Source organism: Buteo buteo, chromosome 4 (assembly GCF_964188355.1).
Source record: "Buteo buteo chromosome 4, bButBut1.hap1.1, whole genome shotgun sequence".
In the NCBI taxonomy this organism is placed as follows: domain Eukaryota; kingdom Metazoa; phylum Chordata; class Aves; order Accipitriformes; family Accipitridae; genus Buteo; species Buteo buteo.
In genome coordinates, this window is record NC_134174.1 from 25,105,079 (window position 1) to 25,121,742 (window position 16,664).

Sequence of the window (16,664 nt, forward strand, 5' to 3'; positions counted from 1 at the left end):
CTTATTTGCAATACAAACAAAAAATCCTGTGTCACAACAACTTCTGAAATACTGTGTTACTTTTACTCTGTTTGAGAGACAAAACCCACTCATAGTATTTATGTACTTTATTAAGAAAGCTCTACCTCCTTCCTAACAAAGTGCAATTGTATATGCAGCACACATCAATGAAAAAATGGTTTTGCTATCAGAACATCTTAGAGATTTGCACTAATATCCCAATGTTAATTAAATTGTCATAGTAACAGAATTTGTAAAACATATTTATGACCTGTCCTTAAATCTGCTGAATCTTCAGAGTTTTCTGAAAAAGAAGATTTCAGGATGGTCAGCATAACTGTAACAGTTTCACAAGTGTTGTGAGTGATACCACCTACTCCCTGTTAAGACCCTTGGTTTGCTAAACACGAATAATCATACTTTGTGAAACATCTGTGTTAGAGTTTTGACTTTTAAGGACAGATCCAAAAAAGAAAAAGAAAAAAAAAAGAACATGCCTAAATATAATCGGGATTTAGGCAGTCCTTAAGGATCTCAGTTCAAATCTTTTTGTCCCCTCTTCAACTTTCCCTGCCCCAAATCAAAAAACGGAACACGGAAGCTTCTAACTTGCTCAGTGGGCATTTTTGTTTTGACCTAGACACAGCAGCGCCCACAGCTCTGTGCTGTGCCCCCATCTAGAACTGCACCAGAACCAAACCTGTCCAACCATAACTCTGCAAACTAGATTGAGGGACACCTTCAGTTTCTGAAGGGACTTGATCTGACAGGCACACATAGTCCTAAGAGACACCAGCAGGACAGAGCCTCTCGCAAAATACAGTTGCAACTCCTTTTGCTTTTGAAGATCTGGCTTGGTGATGTGCTGGCAATGCCCACCTGTTTTTATTCAAAAGCATAATGTTGAGAGAAAACACCCAGAAGACAGTAGACAGGGACAGAGTTATCAGTCTAAGAAATCCTCAGTTCCCACTATATTTTAGGCTGAGTAGATCTCACTCCCGCACCAAAGTGAACAGAGCACAGCAGAAAGAAGAATGTAAAATCAACAGCCTTTGAAAGAACGTGCCCAAGATGAAGCACTGCTGAATAAACTATTAACTGGGGCATTCAGCTAATAGGAGTTGTTAGCTTTTATCCAGTCTCATCAGACTGAGGGCTTTAACCACTAGGCTAGAGCTGTGCTTCACACTGCAGTCCCTTTTTTGTACCAGGAACCTCTACTGCACTGACACAATATAAGGTACCTCAGACATGAATCTCAGGTTTGGATTTCATTCCAAGGGCTAAATACCTAAAATGTAGGGACACCAGCACCTAGACTACGTGCCCTCAAACCCAGATGGGACTGGACAGGCCCTTGTTTCTGAAAATTGACTTTCTGTAGGGCAATGCCTGCACTTTTAATCTTTCTTGGTTCAAGTAAAAATCAATTGACATTCACTGGCACTCAGTTACTGTCCTGACAGATGCAATATAATAATCTAGATACGTAGCTTACAGCAACAGAGAAATAACTGTAATATTGGTTACTCAGCATCCACAAATACAAGGGAGGGTAAATAGACAGACAGGTAAGCACAGGCTGTCTATTTAACGAACAAGGACTTGCCACTCAGTGAGAATATTGTGGTCATGGATTGAAACTATAAAATAAAAATTCTGAGGGATTACTTGATACAAATGGAGGTCTTCCTGAAGGAACTGTCCATATTGTACAATTGGTATTAGAGACTGTTAAAAACTTCACTGTGATATTTTCACCTCTCTCCTTGCTGGCACACCAGAAATCTAGTTATCAAATATGAAGTCTGCAGAGGTAATCATAAAAACATTCAAAATTACGTAAAATAGGGTTATACTGTAAAGTCTAACTTGAGTTCAAGAAGTAAATGACCCTCCAAGAATTCTGGAATAACTGTTAAATTCAACAGATAGCACACTGATGGCAGTCACACATGAATCTTACTCTTCAGCACAACTGCCTTCCTCCCTTACTTTAGTTTACTACATGCTAAGAACATCATAAGCAAGCCCAAGTCAGATTTCTCTTGAAACAAACTAAAAAGCCTAACACTGGGTGACAGCTTTGATTCTGCTAAATGAACAATTTTGTCAGACTTCACTCAGAAGTGACGTAACTTGATGCCCCATTTTCAAAAATATTTAGGCATATCCTGTGATATTCCTTACTATTCCATCTATCTCCAGCCCCAGATAAGTAGTGAGGTATCTCTAGAGTTATCTAGGGAGAAATATAGCTGAAAGAGTAGGCTGCATATGCATATATATGTATGTATATAAAAATGCAGATAATACATTCAGTTGGTGACATAGTTTTGTAAATTTTCACAGAATATAAATTCAATTTAGTTGAAATGTATGTATTTGAAATAGTCTCTTAAAAATAATGAATGCTATACCTCATATTCTTCAGTTTCATTCAGTTCAGGAATGAGGTCAGCCTCTATAAAACAAAAATACACACCATATCATCCAACATTTTAAATTCACAGAATTATTAATTCTGCAAGGACTCAACTGATTAGTTATTAAATTTATTGAGACCCAGTCTAAGATGTTTTATAGGATTGTGTTTGGAGAAGTGGCCAACCACCTAGGTTGAGGACTAGCTCTAAGGGTAGCAATGCTCATCTACACAGGACACGTTCAGCCACAGCAGATTTGCCTGGCTCTAATTTGATACTGCAGCACATGCTGGATCTGCACTGAGAACCCACATCCTGGCCAGGGGGAAATAAGTTTACAAGAACATTTTCTATGAGAAAATACAGTTTAATGTGGAAATACAGAAGAGAGGAAAAAAGTAAGTCTGGGAATCAACTATTTCTCTACACTTAATCTGAAAGGTCTGAAAATATTCTTGTAGAATGATCTGTTCTATAATTTTCACACAGCAAATTCCTCATTTGTGCACCCAGGCTTGGGTTAGGTACTACTGCAACAGCCATGCCATCATATTCAGCACGCAGCAGGCTGCCTGCCTCCGTCAGGGCAAGATCAAAGGGACCCAGCCTTCCCGGAGTCCAGTGCTGAAGGCCTTTTTCAAACTCCCACTCCACTTGATTTAATGTAAGGACATGAACCCAGTTGTATTGCATCCCACAAAAAGTCCCTAATAAACAGGTACTGGGCGCTCTGGGAAGAACTACTCTAAGGGCTTCTGAGGCCTCCCCGCTTTTCATAAATAAATAACAGTTGAAGCAGGATCAAGAAATTAACCTCCTGCAGCCCAGGTGAAAATCCTTCTCTCTAAGTTTAGAGGTAGTCTCTCACCTTCTTCCTCTCTGTTTTTTTGGCCAAATCCAATATTGTACTTCTGATGGTGATCAGCAAGAGAGGCTTCAAAGCAGGTTGCAAGAAACCTACAAATCTCTGGTAGGAACTGGCATAGGTCTCAGTGATGAAATCTAATACCCCTTCCACAGCATTAACTCATCTTGCTGCTCTTTTGGTCCACAGAAAGGTCTGTTCCCCTTCTGAATCTTTCAAAGGCCTTCTCCTAAGAAATGTTCTAGTGCTCTGCCTGGACACCAGTGCTAGCACATATTCTGAGGGTTGATTTGCACTAAGGGAAAATGCCAGTCTCTTAGCCTGGGGAGCGATTCTAGCAATAGCATCACACAGAGCTCCATGTCTGCATTTCCTCCACAATTCCCAAAGGAAGCTTCCTCAATACACTAGTATAAAGATCCCATCTTTATACTTCTCATCTCTGCAAAGTCAGATGGGGATCTATGACTTAATTTGTATTCTCTTTGGTCTGTCCATATCTACCTTTAAAAACAAATTGAGACATGTATTATATGCAACATACCCTAGATAAAGTTTATCAAACTAACAAGTCCATACAGTTTTATTTGTAGATTACAGCATGGAAACAAATTTTGACTAAACAATGCTGCGCAAAACCTTCATAAATTGTTCTTTTGTAACAAACATTTATAAAATACCAAGTACTGAATTAACCTTTCATTAACAAGATAGAGAAAAATGATCTTACCTCTGACTTCTGGAAGCCTAGGAGGCTCCGGGGCAGGGTGGGGAGGGAAGCGGAGGGGAGGAAGGGGTGGAGGAGATAATGATATTCCCTGGCTTCTCAATGACATAAACCAAATATTGTAGACATTAGTTTGAAAGTCTTCCCACAGTAGACCCATACCTCGTATTATGTACTCAATACACTTCTCTGAAAAATGTTTTTAATACAGAGAAGTTCTGTCCACTATTTCTGTGGTCAGTATTCTTGAGTTCAGCTTTAATCAGACCCAATCAGAAAAATAAAATGTGCTGATTGTGCTAGAGTATACAGTAGGGTATGTGCTCTCAAATTCCACCAGCAGAAAACTACAGTTTCTTGCTGTTGTCTCCATGGAGAGGCGTTAACATACATATATATATATATAAAAAAATATATATATTAACAACACTAAATCTTCAGGCATTTTACAAAGCCTATTTAAATTCAGTTGGTCACAGAAAATATATTTGTCAAAAGCATTAGAGACACACACTTATAGAAGTTCTGTTAATCCTGTTGCTGAGTTTTTGATTTGACGGGAGATTATAGAAATTTGCTAATATCCCCCAACCTCGGAGAAGAACCGCGCCCTCCAAAAAACAACCCATTGATGTAGGTTGATGAACAAGCTTGTTTATTTTTTCTGGAACCACAAATTGATTATTCTATAGCTTACATTTTAAAATAAAATAATTAAATCATTAGTTAGAAAGTTTTGTAGAGGTTTTTTCATAGTCCATTTTAGTGACAGATGAAGAAACGATAGAATAAAACCAAAAAAAGTAACTACTTCCCTACATTTATGTTCAATGCAAATCTTTAAAAAAATCTCTTAAAACAATCTGATTTGTAATTGTAGAATAACGTGCACAAGATAAATTGTCTTCATTTCTGTATTGTCTTATGTAATAAATGGCATGGCAAGAACAAAAGTAAAGCCTGTTTCTTCTGATTAAATTAGTTTTCAGATTTCTACATTTATCAGTACAAAATTAGAAAAAAGCATCCCCTAAATGAAACATTTAAGATATGCTTAGTGGTTTTTAGGACAAAAATCATGAAGACAAGTTACAAAGAAATTGCATAGTTAGACCCTCACAAAGCATTGCTGACAGCATGAGCTGCCAGGCAGGAGACAGCATTTGAGAGCCGTATCCCAGCACGGGTTTTTTGAGAAACACCAACCAAAGTCTTCACAAAGGAAGATGAGAGGAGAGATATATTCTTATTTTTTCATTTCCTGTGTCAGCAAAAGCATGTAAGTAACACCAGTATTAACTGCATAACAAACTACTGCAGCACTTTCAGAGCTATACAGATGTTATCTAGAGAGTCAAAGCACACATTTAGGTAGTTATTCAAAACCCAATTCTAATAGAAAATGAAAAATTGGTAAATAAATGTTGGACTTTCATCAAAGCTGTCTAAAACACTATGTACATTATTCCCTTCATTTTCAGAAAGGTTGTGTAGCTACATCACATAGGGCATCCAGTGACTTTTACTAAATAGAAACTAACTGGAAACAATTTTAATGTGCACACACACTATATCACAAGATGAAAAGCTGCCACTCTGAACAGCTTAGGAAAAACCCAAAGAGCAAAGGTCTCAACTATGAACATTTGCCCAAAGTCATATCAGAGCTCCCGAGGCTTCCACAAACTGAGGCAGAGAGCACGGCCCGAAAGGTGTCCCTCCTCTTATGAAGGACTGCCGAGAACGAGAGGATTTAAACCTGGTCTGTGGAACACCCGGAGCCTCCAGGGCCTTCACTAACCACATACGGGAGGCACCCACACAGGGTGGGGAGAAGGCATGAGAAACACTCTTGCAAGCATCTCAAAAAGAAAAGGCTAAAACAATGCTTGTGAGTTTTTTGAACATCAGATTTGTGTTGCACAGTGTGCTGAAACTTCCCTCATTAAAAGTGGCCACTCCAAGGGCAGAATTCTTCCTGGAAAAGGGCCCATCTAATGCTTCTGCATGAATCATGCCTCACTTTAGCTCTTAACATGAAGATTAATTGATCTGGAGGTGACTGCAGTGAATTTCATCTTAATTAAACTGGCTTACTCAGAGTAATTCTTGAAAATGAAAGTTTTAGCTTATGCTTTATGTGAGTCAATTTTATTTCATGTCTTCATGGTGAAGATAACTTTTCTTTCATAAATTCACAAGCAGGAGCTCCAAGAAATCCCCTTTTGCCTCAAGATCTATAAAGCAGATCACAAAACCAATTTGAAGTTATAGTTGTAACCAGCAAGTTGCTCTGAACAAATCTTTCTCATTAGATATCTACATTCTCATATCTCTGTTGTTTAATATTTGCAATATTAAAATATTAAATATGAAAATATTTGCAATATTTGCAACAGTTAATTCAGATGTAAATAATTAGTAAAAGTAAGTATGCAAATAAACATTAATATTAGAAATGAATGGAAGTTTTTCTAATATTTAAAAATTATATCCAGGGTTGAGACATCATCTCTAAAACTTATTTATAGAGCAATGTACACCCATAGGAATCATCCTAATTACATGGGGGGGATTTTTCCCTGAATTTTCCTCATGCAACACTTTCAGATGTACCACTGTGGAAGTGTCAAAATAAAAGAACACAACGTGTATTTAATAACTTTGTGTCCATTTCAGATAGGAAGCATCCCAAAGAAACAGTTTTTCTGAAATATGTAAAGTAATTAATTTTGGTATTTCATTTTCATTTATAAACTTCTCCCTCTTTTATTTCTTTTTTCTTAAATTTAAAATATCCTTGAAACACTTCATTTGACCTGAAATATCCTCCTCAGTTTTGAAGCTCTTGGAAAACTAAAAGAAAAACCTTAGGTAGACCTGAAGCTATTACAAATTTTCAGAACTGCCTGAAATTTGAAGAGAGCCCCAGGTGTTTATACAGTTCTGATATGCAGAATATTTAACTCTCCTCTTTACAATGATTTATTTAAAAACAAGAAAACTCAGGATAAGAATATAGATATATACATTAACTTGCTTTAATGCAACGTTAAGGAGACGTATTTAAACGTTCAAATGACACAAAACACAAAAATACCATTTTCAGAGTTATGCTAACCTGTTCATATTTTGTATAGATACATCTTTACATTGTTATGCCTCCTAGGTATCCTTGCATTGTATTTTCTCATTTCTTGAACAAAAAGAAATTAGTGGCGTGTCTGTGTAAAAAGCCATGAGAATATCGGACCTTCGCTCAGAACTGCTAAATGTAATATTTATTGCACCAAATTATCTTGTCTGAGAATACAAATCTCAGAGAAATTTCTGCTGCTATACTGGAAGGTGAAATGAGTTTTCCAGTACATATTTCCAAAGCAAGGCCCTCAGTCTTCCTCCTACTGAAATGAATGCAAAGCCCCTGCTTTGTATGACTTCAGCAGAAATACCACAGGGATGCCACAATCAGTGGCTGTATCTACACTGCTGGCCCGCTGCAGGCTGCTGAACATCGTCCTCTTGCGGAGTTTGTTCCCCAGCAGTATTTGCTCGCACTGTGCAGTGCTGCCTGCAGTGCTGGCTGCCCGGTTACCCAGCCCCAGCGCTCCTGTCTCCCTCCCTGCCTCTGCATCCACCTTTCCTTCCAAAGGAGTCATGGCACACAGCGGGGTGGTATGCGACTCACCCTTAGAGCAGGGATACAACAGTAGTAGGAGGGCAGTTTATCCTGTGGATATTACCTACGCTGGATTTTATTTTGCAGTGTCTGTTTTCAGAGGTTTTGAAGCTGTGATGGCAGCACTGCACTGACTTGATTTGTTTAACTATTGTTTAATAATGACAACGCTATGCTGCTTATTTGTCATTCTATGTAGAAATGGATGTGGGGGCATATAGATGAACTCTCATCTGAGAAAATTCTTCAAACACAAAACCAGCAAATTCTGGAAAGGAAGTAGAGGAATATAATATCTAAGAAGTAGATAAAGGATAAACAGGAAAGTGAAATGTCAGGCAGAATGTCAGAACCTTGTCGTGGACTTCTTAGAAAACTGAAGAGAAATAGGAAAATTCTGGTAGATATTAGCATAAGACTCCAAAAATGCATTCTTCTTAATACATTGTGTTTGAAAGACAAGTCAAATGTTTATTGAAAATTTATATGTACTATAGCCGAACCTACATCCCTCTCCTTTGGACAAAACCACACTATTATAAGCCTATTACTATTGTTAGTTCAGAATTCATATGGTAGAGAATTCATACGGTAGAATCATATTCTTTCTTGCTCTAAAGGAATGTGGTTCCCTTGAAATGAAAAACTGATCTGTTTTCCCAAGTACATCACAACATTGCTAAGGACTTTGCTGTAGCTAAACAGACTTAGTGAACTGTAAAACTGAACTTACAAGAATCCATAAACAAACAACAAGAATCCAGGCCCTTAGATAAAAAATGGTTTCTTGCATGATCAGAAAGTCTTTGTTTTTTTCCTATGATTAATTGCAGGGTTCATAATTGAAAACACAGGTCTCACTCACTTTGATAAGAACTGGCTCTGATGCTAAAACTTCCACAGAATTTGAGGAATTATTAAGGACAAGATCAAGCTTCATGCTATAATTTCAAATTATTTCATATTTACCAGCAGGCGGAAGAAGTAAATCTGGCTGTGAAATCAGTAAGATTTGTTTGTTAGGCCTTTTGATTTTTGCGAGGCAGCATTAAGAAGCAAGGGAATTCCATCACCGCAAGTCCTTTGAAATCAAACTCCAAGTAATCATAAGAAATCAAATTTCAAAATCAATTGATGCAGACTTATAAGTCATATATTGGGTTTGTACTACTTGTTTCCTTAATACTTTGGCTGTGTGGATTAATTTTGGGAGGATGCTTGAACTGTAGAGAAATAATACCAAACATGGTTTTATTTCCCTACCTTATATTGCTAAAAGATACACTTGTGAGATTTGAAATCAGGTAGGTGTTTTTCAGAATATTCTTAGAGTTAAAAAAATTAACATGCAGTCTTTCATAGGTAATGTTTTCAAGGAATGGAGCATTACATCATGTAAAATATCAGTAGCAAAGAACATGCTGAAGGTTAACTGCAGCGATTTTGAAATTTCATTTTAGCATATTTTGATAGTCACACATTTTAACTGGTTTGCAAACAAACTACTTCAAAAACAGATTTTCAGCTAAAAGTGATCACTAAGCTCAAAAGATGACTTACCTGGGTCCTCTAAAGGCATATCAACAATGACTTGGTCACTGTATTTTCCATATAGACCATTAGAGCAAACAGCAACTATCTGAAGAACATAACTTGTATTGGGCAGCAGATTATTTAGAATAGCCCCCTAAAAGAAAAAACATGTTTAATCATTTACTTGCAAATAAGTATCAAATATTAGGAACTGTTATTTTTTTCATAACACATTTTTCATATGAACCATAAAGCTCCTTTCTTCTAGGACTCTCATGTATGCTGTTCATATTTTATTGCCACAAATGTTTTTCAGTCAACTTAAAAAAAAATCTTATGAATTTTTACATGGAAGATACCAAACTATATCATTATTTAATGCTGAACACTAGTTTAGATAACATTATCTCTGATAAGCTGTGAGTCTTTAAAGAGGGTTAGAGGAACAGATCACTTCAGTAAAATACCATGAAGCTGTAATCAGTAACTTAATATATAGCAGTATGATTGTACTGAATCTTATTAGTTGCTTGCATAGTTCACTCTTTGCACATCAGTGAGCAATGAAATACAGATCACTATTAATTGATTAAGGGTTTTATGGCTAAGGAGTTCTGAGATTGACATGGTCATAAACTTTTGGGAATGGTATGGGCAAATCAGAACAGCAATCTGAGAAAGCTTTCTCTCTTCTGGGCAAGAGAGGCTTTTTTAAAAATATTTTTTTTAATTGTCTTTGTGGCTTCACAGCCAAAAAATGAAGTACAGCTTCTGTGAGCTGCAGCCAAAGAAGCAATTTTTTTATTGAATCAGCTCCCAGCTACTGTTTAATTCCTTAAGATAATTAATAGTGAGTGTTTTACCATCACCCCTTTGTATGAAACTTGAAGAGTTTACAGTTACCAAGTCCTGATACCCATCTGTCAGAAACTCATGCTTAGTCTGGTCTTCTCCATCCAACTGTTGATAAAAGACAGCAAATCTCTCAATTGTGGTGTCATATACAACCCGAGGTCTTTCCCATGTAACAAGAAGACTAGTATAATTCTTTGGATCAGATTGAACATTTTCAGGTTCTGAGCTGCAAACTGGAAGAAAGAAAAGAGGAAAGAACATGATATTTATTAAATGGTACAAATGACTCTACTAATCTTGAGCCATCTCCTGAGAAAATTAATGCAAGTCTTTCATGTGCCTCATTTTTAGCTTTCCACTAAAATATCTGAGATGCCATGGACTATAAACAGAACCAGCATTTTAACACTAGATTTTCAAAAGCAAGTTAATTTGAGGACTGAGTCCCCTTCTCCCCCCCCTTTTATACCATATTTTGTGACATATTAATATTCAGTTCCCAAGAAATAAAATATAAAACACAAAACATAAAGATTCATATATATGTCCTGGGTATGAAAAATCTCTATTTCTCTGTCTTTATGGGTCTACCGGAGTAGCATTAGAAGAGCTGCACACTCTCTCACCAGCTGTAATAGACTGTAATCTGTAGTAGATGGTTTTTAAAGGTTAAAGTTAAACCTATCACACTTGAATTTCCTCTCAATGATGTTTGCATCTTTTTATAGTACCTAAAGAAGAGACAAAAGGCAAATAGGGAGAGGCTAAGAAATGGTTAGGTTAGCAGGTAATGATTTCATGTTGTTATATTTTAAGGCACCATCTAGACATCTGCTGAAGAAGTCTGATCAAACTGTTGCAGTCCTGGGCCTGGCTCATGCACACCTTCTTTGTGAGCCTGGAACCTGCACTCCAGAAGAAGCCTGGTCAGGCAGGTAACTCTTCGACGTCTTCCAGCCCTTCCCCGCCAATACTCTTTTCATCTTATTCAAGTAAGCTGAACGTTTTGATACTTTTCTAGACATACAGATGTACTGATTACCAGTGTGCTAGAAATTTACTGAGACTATGACATATGCTTTTTAAATTGCCTAAGTACCTGTAGCAGAAAATGTAAATTATTTAGCTGAAGCTCACTGAAAAATGACCAGTAAGTTGTGATACATGAAAAATAAAGCAACATCATATAAAGCCGCATCATTCATGGCTGGTTTGGGTTTGGGCTGAGACCCCATTCTCCTTCCTTGCTCTCATCATCCCCACCGCTGGTGGGGGAACCGTGTCTTCAGACACAGCACTGAAGAATGGAGATGACTGTCAAAAGTGTTCACTCACTTTTGGTTCCCAGCTTGAGAGCACAGCAACTAGATTTGTTCTGATGTCTCAGAATGAGGGCCAGGGGTCCCTGACAGCTCCTGTTATAAATCCCTCTTCTTATCTCTTTGAAACTGTATGGGTTTTGAACTTTGGCTGAAATGCTCAGAGTGGCTACCTGCCCCTGCTCTAGCTTTTGGGAAGTTCATTTCTCATGTACTGAATTTCCTTTCATATGCACTTTTGTATGTACTGAAAAGGCATATTATTCAGTCTATTACTTCATTTATTACCTCATTTCTACTGCTTTATTTAATCTATTAGACTTGTCAAAATCACTGATCAGAGTACATGAAGTTTACTTTAAATCTTTCAACAATTTAATTAAATCTTACATAGTAAAATGATTAGATGGATATATTTTTATTACAAAACTTTTAGCTTGACTTTTGCACAAGTAATTACATAATCATTCCCTATTTGGAATAAATGAGGAAACATATTTTTCAAATCTCAGAATCTGCTAAGAACAAACTTTTGAGTATCTAGCAAAAGGAAGCAAAACAAACTGTCTAGCCAACTAAGAAAACAAGTGTAGGTTTTTTGGAGTTCTCTTAAAGGAAGCAAATACCATGATACTACAATGCTTTTGGCAGACAATACTGCATTTTGAAGGAAAGGAAAAAAATTCTTTCCATTAACTTTGCAATTTGCCACTTGAACACAGGAGGGCACTCAAATCCCTCAAAAGAGTATTTTGAAAAACTCAGTTTCTTCGTTCTGTATGCAGATGGGCAGCTCTGGTCTGAGCTAGTTAAGTGAAAATAAGCAGTGATTTTTTTTTTTAGTTTTTTATGTGTGTGTGTGAGCTAATGGTAGAGGCAGTATTAGTCTGTGTAATTTAGCTGAATTCTATAGCTTGCCAGGCTTTAATCTACTGTGCTATATATCTGACATGCCATTTTATTCATTACACTGAATTATTTTAGTGGACGTAAAGGAAGAGCAAATTGGAAAAAAAAATACAAATCTCAAGTTGTGTACATTCCACTCCATTATTAAACTTGTCATTCCACCCTATTTCCACCAGATGGCAAAAGGAAATCATTAGACCAGCAAAGATGATTCCCTTCTTAATTCTGAGCATTAAGGCAGATGGCTTAAATTCTGATTTCATTTTTATTCTATGACTCAATACACTCTTCAGCTATTTCTTTTTTAAGGTGTTTAAAATAATTCTCCAAACGCTTTTTCACAGTATAAGTACCAAGCTTCTCCCTGTTCCAAACTCCTCTCTGCTGTCCTTTTTCCTCCCTTCTTCTTTTTTGTCTGTTAGTGAATTTGGTCCCGAAATCTCTGACTGTATTCAAACTAAGCAGCATTATAAAACTTTTAAAGGTACAAGATTGGTGTCTCCAATACTATTTCTTTCAGTTTCACTCTGTTTTCTTTTCCAGGTTCTTCCAACTATTTTTTTTCCAAGAAAAAAAGTTATCTTCCCTTTTGTTCTCCTCCTTTTGATGCTTGGTCCTGTTCATGTCAGCAGTGACCAAAAATATTCCTACATGACAGTCATCTGCATATTATTTCACTTTGATTCCTTCCCAAGCTGTTGTCTCTTGCCCTTCTGATGCCTCTTCATCAGCCATCCTGCCTGTGCTGTTTCCTTTCCTTTCCTGCCAGTCTTAGTAACACAGAGGTACTTTGCTCCTGCCATTTCCCATTTTCCCTCTCCAGAGACTGGGAAAAGCGAGGAGATCACATATTAACTTACCTAACTCAAGACTTCTGCTCTGATATGGACTTTGAAAACCTGGGCAAAGAGACTCCAAGAAAGGAAGTTCTCGAGTCTGTTACTAGTCTGAAGTCACAGATATTCAACTGGATTACAAGACTCAAGCAGCAAAATACTTAACTATTCACAGGAAGTTAAGGGACCTATTCAAGCCCATGCTGGGCTTGAATTCAGATCTCTGCTTTCCCCAGGTGACTACTCAGATGGTGGTTTTGCATATCAGATCATGATAATGCACCTATCTTTGCTTGTTCTTCTGTGGAATAAAATGCTACCCATGTAACTTAGAAGTTTTTAATCTAAACTGAATTGTATCATTGGGGACCAGCAAGGTACACTAGTCAAATCATTGTCAAAAACTACTTGGGCTGTGTTTTTGACAAAAAGACCTTTATAAGATGCCCAAATTTGGCTTATTCATATATTTTATATATATATATACATATATAAAATTTATGCCTGGATTTCAGCTTATCTGAGCTTGACACAGTTGGAATAAAACTAGGTATAGTTCTGAGGCAGCACTGGATAACTCAGGGGATTTTTTCCACATTTGTTACTTTTGTCTACTTTTAGTTGAATCTGGGTTTGAGATTTTTATCTTTTAAATCCAGATTTTCAATTGTGGAAGCTGTGAAATCACTTCATTTAGCTTAAGACATTCAAGGGCTTTTCAGCTCCCTGTCACGTTGTGTGACAAAAAGTAGTTCTTCAGTATTCCCAATCTACCCTATCTCTATGATGGAGGTGGAGCAGCAGAGCAGATACGTATGCTGGTTGACCTTGGGTGGGCACAAGGTGCCCACCCAGTCACTCTCTCACTCCTCCTCCTCAGCAGGGCAGGGGGAGAAAATAAGATGACGGTTCAAGATAGAGACAGGGAGATTGCTCATCAATCACCAATCATGGGCAAACCAGACTTGACTTGGGGAAATTAATTCAATTTATCACCAATTAAAACAGAGTAGGATAGTGAGAAACAAAAACAAACCTACAAACACCTTCTCCCCAACCTTCCCTTCTTCCCAGGCTCAACTTTACTCTTCCACCTTCCTACCCCAAGCGGCACAGGGGGATGGGGAATGGAGGTTGTGGTCAATTTGTAATGCTTTGCCTCTGCCGCTCCTTCCTCCTCATGCTGTTCCCCTGCACCAGCGCATGGTCCCACACATGGGATACAGTCCTTCATGAATTTCTCCAGTGTGGGTCCTTTCCATGGGGTACAGTCCTCCAGGAAAAGACTGCTGCAGTGTGGGTCCCCCACAGGGTCACAGATCCTGCCAGAAAACCTGCTCCTGCATGGGCTCCTCTCCACAGGCCATAGCTCCTGCCAGAAGCCTGCTCCTATGTGGGCTCTCCACTGGCTGCAGGGGGACAACCTGCTCCACCACGGTCTCTCCACGGTCTGCATGGAGAATCTCTGCTCCGGCGCCTGGAGCACCTCCTCCGCGCCTCCTTCCCTGGCCGTGGTGTCGCAGGGCTGTTTCTCACACTTTTTTCCTCGCTGTTGTGTGGCATTTTGCCCTTTCTTAACTAAATTCTCCCTGAGGTGCCCATCTGTGGCCGCAGGGCTGAGCGGTGCCCCGGGGTGGGCGGGTTGGAGCCGGCTGGAACTGGCTGTGTCCGGCACGGGGCAGCCCCGGCCTCTCCTCACACAGGCCGCCCGCCCCGCAGCCCCCCGTCACCAGCACCCGCACCCAGCACATTATGCCAGTATGAAGTACCCTGCGCGAGAGGAAATGTCTTGAGAGAATCTGAGAATGGTTATAGCTAATTTATGTCATCTGTGGTATGTGAAACGATAAGGGCATCAGTCCTTACCCCTAGTTTTGCAAGAGACTTTAAAACTAAAATAACTGCTGAACTTTACATAGTTGTATTTTTCATGGGAAAACAGGTTGGCAAATATTTTTTACTAATGTATATTGTCAGTCTTGAATTTTAAGAACTCATTGTTTTTTTATATCTTTACTAAATCTAGGAAGATTAACAAGAATCGTGTTTCTGCACTTACTCACAGGGCATTCCTGGAAGAGTGGAGTGGATGGGAAGTTATGTAATGGGCCCAGCAGCTACCACAATGGTTCTCAGGTTTATGGGAATAAACAATGATTTCTATTATAAATGGATTTTCATGCTAGTGGAGGTTGGTGGAGATAAAGCATTACAATTTTAAAAAGCTTTTTGAGTTGAATCCTCAAGTACAGCTGTAAGGATTAGCTATTTTAATCTTCTTAAATATATACATACATATATGCATACGTACATATCACATAGGAAAATTACATGTATCACCAGGCAGGCTTGGGGAACGAAGTATCTCCCATGTCCTCAGTGGGGCAGTGCTTGTACACCAAGAATGTTGAGGTTGTCACTGTGTGAAAATTTCTGACAATATACTGCTGAAATCAGTTTATAATTGAATAGAAAGATTCTTTTAGCCTTTCTAAGGAAACTTAGCTCTACTTAAGAAATGCCATATATTAATAACAGCAATAAATCAAGCACTTAATCTTACTGCCTAATAAAAGTCTACACTGAATCCAACAGGAGAAAACTGGGATTCTATGTTTCACAAGACAAAATAATTTTTCAGTTATCTACTTGAGTAAGACCCACTCTTGTCATTTCTCTTGCGTCTAATAACCAAAGATTATTCTTCCTCTGTTGACTACAAGAACCTTGCAATATTAAACATGAAATACATAAGCCTATTTACTCTTGGGGACTGAGGTCTTTACATCTCAACATGTAAGTTTAATAATTCCTAGGGCTTTTTATTTACCTTCTCTTAAAATGGAGGTGAAAATATAAATGCTCCTCTAATGTTCTACATTAATCAAATCCTATAATTGCATTTGTGTGTGTATATATACATGCGTGTATATAAATACGTATATGTATGTGTACGTGATGTTGTTGCATTTACATAGTGCACATAAATATTAACAAAAATGTGAAATATATATACAGGAAGACTTGAAATTTTAGTGATCCCTTTCTTTCCCTCCTTGTTTATAGCCAAACCAGAATTTTTAACCTACAATTTGTAACTTTAAATACCTAGTTTAGAATAAATACTGCATGTGTTCACTGCCACAGTAACGGGAGTGCAGGACACTTTTGTCTTAAAACTCGATAGACTGAAACCCATTTGTTTGGTTGTATACAAGTCTACACACAGAGAAATTTTGGATGCTCTGTACAACTTATTTTATCATTACATGAAGCGGAAGGGCCTTCTAATTTTAAATGGTATAACTCAATGAAGAAAAGCATCCTACTATCTTTAGGCTGGACACTCTTTCCTTATTTGTATGGATACCAAACTCACAGATAAGATAGAAAATTCACAGAATCTCTCTTTGATATAGAACAGAAATGGGACTGGTTGGAAGCAAAATCCTGTGTAGTTTTAATGCACAGATTGCCTTGGGACAGCACATGGAATGCTCCTTCAGGTGTCA

General features: G+C 37.9%; 1 protein-coding gene across 4 annotated transcripts in view; it reads right to left on the reverse strand.

Annotated features, from left to right (window-relative positions):
• Positions 1–16,664, reverse strand: part of PTPRZ1 (protein tyrosine phosphatase receptor type Z1) — a 144,284-nt gene that overhangs the window by 39,983 nt on the left and 87,637 nt on the right. For all 4 annotated transcript variants that reach the window (XM_075025001.1, XM_075025002.1, XM_075025004.1 and 1 more), the window contains exons 9-11: positions 10,137–10,321; positions 9,261–9,387; positions 2,424–2,467 (exon numbers count right to left, since the gene is read on the reverse strand). In XM_075025001.1, coding sequence (XP_074881102.1) covers positions 2,424–2,467; positions 9,261–9,387; positions 10,137–10,321 — 356 coding nt within the window. The remainder of the gene's footprint in view (positions 1–2,423; positions 2,468–9,260; positions 9,388–10,136; positions 10,322–16,664) is intronic.